Source organism: Oncorhynchus mykiss, chromosome 26 (genome assembly GCF_057628025.1).
Source record: "Oncorhynchus mykiss isolate SJ-2025 chromosome 26, ASM5762802v1, whole genome shotgun sequence".
Classification (NCBI taxonomy): Eukaryota; Metazoa; Chordata; class Actinopteri; order Salmoniformes; family Salmonidae; genus Oncorhynchus; species Oncorhynchus mykiss.
Window position 1 is genome coordinate 33732458 of NC_143047.1, and position 7766 is coordinate 33740223.

General features: G+C 42.6%; 2 protein-coding genes across 6 annotated transcripts in view; one reads left to right on the forward strand and one right to left on the reverse strand.

Moving 5' to 3' along the window:
- The window catches only part of LOC110526684 (uncharacterized), a 9182-nt gene extending 6773 nt beyond the window's left edge, over positions 1 to 2409 (forward strand). For all 5 annotated transcript variants that reach the window (XM_090222815.1, XM_090222814.1, XM_090222816.1 and 2 more), the window contains one exon: positions 361 to 2409. In XM_090222815.1, coding sequence (XP_090078941.1) covers positions 361 to 742 — 382 coding nt within the window. In that variant the 3' untranslated portion in view covers positions 743 to 2409. The remainder of the gene's footprint in view (positions 1 to 360) is intronic.
- LOC110513924 (ras-like protein family member 12) lies at positions 291 to 7515 on the reverse strand. The gene is made up of 6 exons (XM_021593566.3): positions 7192 to 7515; positions 6832 to 6950; positions 6367 to 6423; positions 5972 to 6045; positions 5378 to 5568; positions 291 to 3471 (listed from the first exon to the last, which is right to left on the reverse strand). The coding sequence occupies exons 2-6, from the start codon at positions 6941 to 6943 to the stop codon at positions 3123 to 3125; spliced, it is 783 nt and encodes a 260-aa protein (XP_021449241.3). The 5' UTR covers positions 6944 to 6950; positions 7192 to 7515; the 3' UTR covers positions 291 to 3122.
- Between the last annotated feature and the right edge of the window lie 251 nt (positions 7516 to 7766).

Here is a 7766-nt window from a genome sequence, read left to right on the forward strand (position 1 = left end):
AGACTAATGTCTACCCACTCAACTCAAAAATACTAATGTAATACACTGTCATTCTAAACAATAAATATCTCATGTGTCTTCAATTATGAAACATGGTGAAGATACTTATGGTCAACAACAGTAAATGATCCAAACAAAGTGTTCATCCCAAATAACACCCTAGCCTTATGGCCCCTGGTCAAAAGTAGTGCACTATGTAGGGAATACGGTTCCATTTGGGATGCAACCAAAGGCTCTGTGGAACCTAAATAAAGGACCTGTTATGGAAGAAAACAAAAGAAATCGCCATATTTGTGCGTGCTGGTCTGGCCATCTTTATTTACATCACAGTGACTACATTTCCCATCATCCTCCACACAGAAACCGGAATAAGATAGCCAAGTACAAGGCGGCGGCTCTGGCCATGAAGCCGGAGGCGGAAGAACTACAGGTCATCGTCACGGAAGTTGGAGGTCAAAGAACTAACTCTGTCAACAGTGCCTATGTCCAGGTCAGTATGAGCCCATCTGAGATCCCAGTGAGCCAGGCCAAGCCCCTCCAGGACAACGGGGAGGTAGAGGGGCTCAAACCGGGGGACATTGTGGTGACCTGGAATGACGGGAACGTGTCCAGCCTGTACCCCGAGCCTGAGGGGGAAGTGGAGGTGTTGGCGGAGGTAGAGAAAGAGGAGGTGTTGAAGAAAGAGGAGGTGGTTGAGGTAGAGAAAGAGGAGGCAGAAGAGGGAGTGGTGGTAGAGGGATGAAGGAGAGAGATATAACAGCCACGTTCCTCATTACTGCTCCTCTGCAGAGGCAGAACAGAAACTCCTATTTACTTAGGAATAACTGTCCTTTTAAGTTGTTTTATTTTGACCTGTAACTTAAACAACCACTGTCTGTTTAATTACTGTAATGCCCATTTTACACTACTGTGCTGAGCCAGACCGTACTGTGCTGAGCCAGATATTTTATTGGTGGATGCGTAACCATGCCAGCGCAGTACAGCTTGACTTGGCTCAGTAGTGTGAAAAGGGTATACAACTACTACAAATAATGCTGTGTACAAGATGTGCAGTATCACAGTCATCATTCACAAGTACTTTGTTGTTTGCAGTTTCAGCAATGGAATATACATCTACTGTAAACATTGCTGGCCGTCGAAACATCGCAACCAACTATTTGGGATACCAAATAGTTAGTAAATGTTGTTTTTTGGTCATGAAGAAGTGCAACGTGTTGTTTATAGTGCAGTGAAAAGTTTTCCTATGTCTCTTGACAGTATGTAGGAACACTTAAAAACCATGTGTCATAAGCTGTTCATGTGTAATCTACTTGGGAAACACTAAAAGGCAACTAAACATGGTCTGAGATAACATTAAGATTGGAAGATCAAACTTATCTTTATACATCTCGTTTGTAATTGTATTTGTACAGTATTTTTAGTTATAATGCTGGCCACCAGGAAGATTAGCCGACGTCATGACATCAGCTAACGGGGATCCTAATATAATACAACTGGAATGATCTTGCTGTGAGTATAGTGGAACGCTCTTGTGAGAGAGTATTCACATATAGATGTTTTGGATAGAAAACAGAATTCAGTGGGTTAACTTTTGTCATCACACCACCTCTCCATATGTAAGATAGATTTTCATTGTGTTATAAAAGCATTCCAACAATTGCAGTATTTACAATAAGGAAATAAAACTGTTCATATCAAAATAGTTCTGTTTTGTAATTTTGGTTGGGATGGCATTAGCATACAATAGTATAAAACTGTGTTTTAAGTTATAAAAAATGCAACCGTTGTTACACTGATGAGCCTGAGGAGGGCGCCCACAACTCGTGAAAACGATGTATATATGAAGTTAAAGCCCCAATGCAGTTGTTTTGATATCAATATCAAATCATTACTGGGTAGCAATTAAGTACCTTACTGTAATAGATTTCCATTCAAATTGGCAAAAAATGCTTTTTTAGCAAAAACATATTTCTCAAGCAAGAATTTCGCTCAGACTGTCTGGGAGTGGTCTGAGATGGGAGGGGAAAACTGAAAACCAGCTGTTATTGGCAGAGATGTTTGGAACTGTCTTTGTTATTTGTCTATGAACCAATTTATAGCATGGTGATGTCCCCATGGAAAGCCAAAACTCCCGGCCATGCAAACCTGCTGATTAGAAACCAGCACCTATCAGGAAATTACACTGATCCCATTTTTCACACTTTTACAGTGTTAGTTTCATCAACTGTTGTATAATATAAAACACAGAAAAACTGAATTTTGACTGCACTGGGCCTTTTACTCAGATTGACTTGCTACTTTGTGTTATAACATCAAATAACTTAAAACATGTATCTACATGAACAACATATGTCTTCAACCGATAAAATTAGTTTTCCTTTAAAGCTTATTAAAATGGATATAAAAATACATGTGCATAGTGTCAGCAATCTATACTACAGTGATACCAGCACCATCACCGTCATATGCACTCCAATCACCACAATACATTTGGCAACTAACATAGCTTTGTCCCAGTAACTGACTTCAAGACAAACTTTGAAAACTTTGGCAATATAAATTCAACATTCACAATGACAGTTTAAACACCAGTCCATTACTGTCCATCTCTCAAGGAGCTCTGATAATTACTGTTCCTTCTCCTCACTTGAAGGTGCAGTAAGTCATCATGATCATGATAATTACTGTTCCTTCTCCTCACTTGAAGGTGCAGTAAGTCATCATGATGTTTTGGTACACGCTCCAACGAAGTGATGGTGATATCACCATGACAGCTTCTGCTGCATACAGTATGTTGATGGCTTGGTTGTATGTTATTCTGGCTCCATTTTCTTCTGTTTTTCACATTTGACACAGTCCATTGTCTCTCATAACCTATTTCACAGTTCTCTCACTTGTCCATATTGTAAGCCACTATGGCAGACTTGTCAATAAGTCACTTTAGGAAAGTCCAGGTTGAGTCAAGTCTTCGAGCCTGAGACACTCAGTCAAGTCTCAAGTCTCTGGCACAAGTCCAAGTTAAGTCTCAAGGTTTGAGCATAAGTCTCAAGTCTTTGAGCACAAGTTTGAGACAAGTCTCAAATTTACATTTTTTAAGTCTGGTCTCATTCTCCATCGACTCATCAGAAGATCTTGAAGCCCTTGAGCAGCGTCAGCGTGGGTGCCCGCCGTTTGCTCTGTGCCCGTGACGACTTGACTGTCACCAGCTTGGCGGTGGCGGGCACTGGGAGCTCCTTGTAGCAGGGGGTGGTGAACGGGGGCACGGTGGCGAGGCTGAACAATGGCTTGTTGTCCTCACTGATGTAAAGGGGACGTAACGGGGGGCTCCTTTTGCCGCCCAGATGCCTGGCCTCCCTCACGGCTTCATGGAAGACCCGCTGGACAGACTGGAAGTCCAGGCAAGCAGACACCTCGAAGAACAGGCAGCCGAAACGGGTGGCGAGGGCCGAGCCGTCCGACTTACTCACCTGCCTGAAAGACAGAGTGGGAGAGACAGGGTGATGGGGAGTGAGGAGAGAGAGAGAAGAGAGCGAGAGAGAGAAGAGAAGGAGAGCGAGAGAGAGAAAGAGAAAACAGGAGGGAGAGAGAGAGAGAAAAGAGAAGCCCTTTAGTTTAAACAGCTCCAAAACACACTGACCCCTATAATCAATACTATAATGTGCCAACTTTGCACATATCCTTAGTCAATCACACACCATACATCCTTACTAACTAACTAGCTAACAACAAACTTTCCCACAACTTTAGAGAGCGTTCCTTTAAAAGTCTTATTAGGTCATAAACTAACGTTTTCATAGGAATGTCCCAAGAGATTATTCCATTCAAATATAACCCAGAACTCAGTGACCATGTTCTCAGAACTTAAAATATACATTTTCTAGACATGTTTCGTGGGAAACATGTCCAGTGTCCAGTTTTCTGTGGGTTTGGAGAATATTCCATCGATGTCCCACCAAACATACACAGAACATGGTTGCCATATTCTCCAAACATAACATATTGATGTTTGGGCCTCCCAAGAGGTGCAGTAGTCTAAGGCACTAAGGGTTCGTTCCCAGGCTGTGTCACAACCGGCCGTGATCGGGAGTCCCATAGGGCGGTGCACAATTGGCCCAGCGTCGTCCGGGTTAGGGGAGGGTTTGGCCGGGGGGGCTTTATTTGGCTCATTGTGCTCTAGCGACTCCTTGTGGCAGGCTGGGTGCCTGCAAGCTGACAATGGTTGTCAGTTGAACAGTGTTTCCTCCGACACATTGGTGCAGCTGGCGGGTGCGTGTCAAGAAGCGCGGTTTGGCGAGCCATGTTTCGGAGGACACATGACTTAACCTTTGCCTCCCGAGCTGGTTGGGGAGTTGTAGTGATGAGACAAGATCAAAATTGGGGAGAAATAATAATAATATATTAATGTTCTAGACAAGTTTCATGGGCAACGTTGCAAGAACATTTCTGTCTATCAGTTGTCAGGACGTCATCTGATGGAACCAAAGAAATGTTGTCCCACAAAAAATGTTAATTACACATCATGCCTTGTTACTAGCAACATGACAACGTCTTACACCTAGAAAAAAAATAAGGTGTGTTGGAGTGGCTATAAGTCTGCTGGCCATTATTGCTTCATACATAGCTGTACGTTATATGTTTTGGATAAATATAGCAACATGAAGACATCTTACACTGGGAGACAAATATAAGTGGTTGGAGTCTTGCCATGAATCAACTTTACTGGAAGTGCTTGAATAAACATGATTGTTTCCATAAACACCAGCTAAGAGGGCTTGGGTTGCCACACATGCAGCAGTGATGGGGGTGTGCATTAACATTGAGTAGGACTGACATGATGTTTCATTTCAGGCTTTCAGATGACTACTACAAGTAGGCCTAGAGCTGCAAAACGCTTTGGTGTTACTTGAGAGGCTATGGGCCAAAACAGAACTTTGAGGATGGCATCACTCCTCCTGGAAGCACTGTCGGCCCGGACCAAGACATGCCTGGACTTTTGGAGTATGTTATGTCGTTGTGGTGTGGGTTTGAATCGCAGGTCCGCCTTGGTGGGGATGAACCGGGTTATATTGTATCTCTTAAACATCCACCAGCTGTATCTCTAACAGTCCTAAACAGACATCTTGGCATGCAAGACCTCTGCACCGGTATCTCTCCATGTCTAACTACTGTGGTATGTATTGCTGCTGCTGACTATGCTGATATGAGCCAGTAGTGAGCTCTGAGCGCCTGCAGCAATACTTAGTAGCTATAACACCGGAATCTCATCAAGACGTTTGGGCCTCTTGGTATAATGTCTCAGGCATTACACTAACAGACAAGTAGTTGCAGGTTTGAGTCCCACTCGGACTTCCATCCACCCCACCAATTCACTACACACCTGTATCTCTCCATGTCCAGCTTGTTGCCCAGCAGTATAATGGGGGTCTTGGGCTGCAGGGCCTTGGTGTGGACGGTGACGGCCTCCAGGTACTGTTGGCAGCCCTCAAAGCTCCGTCTATTGTCTATGCTGTAGACCACAAGGAAGGCACTGGCCCACGAGAGGTAGCGCTCACAGTTCACTGGGCCGTCCTGGCGGTAGAGACAGACAAGGGGAAAAGGTCATCACTTCAAAACAATTAGTGGCAAAGGCTTTAGAAGACGTATCAATTGATTTAGAATAGATCTTCAAATGGTTTCCATTTGCACAGAAAATGTGTCATTGTGTCCCGGCTCTTGTAATGGTAATGCCCCAGCCTACGGCACACACGTCTTCAGGTTTGGATCCGACCTACTGCCCTTTCACACAGCCTCTATCTTTCCTCACTATCATCCTCTGTCTCTGTGTTCAATGCAAATCTGAAAACCTTTTTTTCTTCTGTCACATTATCCAACCGCGGCAGAGCGCCGGCGGCAGAGCAGCGCCCCTGGAGCAGTTCAGTGCCTCAAGGGCACAACGGCAGTAGTATAGTCTTTCAAAAAAGACTCTTCCCACCTGGTCAGCTGTGTCCATAACTTTCACAACGACAGGCTGTTGGTCCACCATGTCCTCAGAAGAGTAAGTATCCTCTAGATGGCAGTGAACACAACATGGAGGTCACAACATGGACCCAACATTACAATACAGTCATTCATGTTTCAATATGAACAAGTTTATTGTACATTTCTCTGAAAGTGCATCTGCCGATTCTTGTATAGTTAGTGTACACAAACTATTACAGAGGTGTTCTAATGTCCATACTAGCCAACCATAAAAGGCATTCCCAATGCACAGCGTGATTCTAAATGGTACTAGAGGGGATGTTAGAACAGAGCCAAAATGATTTTATTTAACAAAGACATTTCTTGACAATTGCATTTTATTTCAGAAGGTAACAAATGGCAGCTTACCTAGATTGGGGTCATATTCACTGATGAAGCGCTTGGTGAGAAATTTGACAGTCAACGCTGAAAAGAGAGAAGGGAATCATTCACTTCCTGTTTAGATTCAGCTCTTTGTTGTCAGTCTGTCACACTGTACAATCTAGTGTCCCAAATGGGGAATGGGAACCCTGTTTTTATATAAACACTCCCATGAAATATCAGATAGGAGTAGATTGCTTTTCATGAATAACAAACTATCAAAACTGGGTCTATCAAAACTGGAATAAAATGTAAACAAAACTGGGATCTACTCCACTACAAATACTAAGGACGACAAATCAAGGCAAGTTCCTAATGTTTGGTTTACTCAGTGTATATTAAGTGGCAGAACACAATATAAAACCAACCTAAACATCACTAATGTTTAAAAATAAACACTAAATCAATCCAATAGCATTTGAAGGAGAAAAGGGAAAAAGATGGGTGGGCCACCTGATTTTCCTGAGCCCTTCACTCCAAGGATGACCACATTGACCTCAGGTTGTCCCCCCTCAGGGATAGCAGAGAAGTTACAACTCCTTGCTTTCCCAAACATCAGTGACATCTTTAGACTAAAACCCAGGAACACAAGTTTTCAAAACGGATCCAAGTAACAGATCTTTATTCAGTGCCTACATGCATTATTCAGAATATTATTAACAAGAAAAATAATATAACATAACCAAATAATATAAATGTTTATAACGGTATCATAAACACTAATATTGATGCATATGGATGATAGGCTACTATGCAGGAAACACAAATAACGCCCACGTTGAACGTTTCCAAAACGTTTCAATATAACCTTACCTTAAAAGGTTTTCTCAGAGTTAAAGACTGGAGTTGAAGTGAATCGGCTAGTTGGTTTGATGTGGTTTAAAAAAAATCTGTATTACATTTAAAATCATATGAATCCAAATGCGATAAAAACATCCCAACGAGTTTTAGAACGCGCTCTTAAATCCTGTCCGATGATGAGGATGCTCATACTCGATGGTGAAAGAAGCTCGAGCTGCTCCGTGCGTGCACAGCTGGTAGGACCTTGCGTCAAGTAGACGAATCGGTTAACATTTGCTGAAGAATGTTGCTGCTTACGCACATGATTTACTGCCAAACTCCATTTAAGGGAACTGAGGTGAGGTCTCATAGTTATTCTACATGCAGTCAGATATGATTTGGAAAGGTAGACCTTTCTCATCTCCAACTAACTTCATTGACAAGAAACAAGGACATCAATAAAATTGTGATGTCAGTTTAGATGGTTGGATTGCATCCAGTGAGTGAATGATTCTGTTGTCTTCATGCAGCATAGTTTCCTTCACAGATAATCACATAACTTCACAGTTAATACTTTGCACACGTTACAGTAATTGCTCGTGTAATAG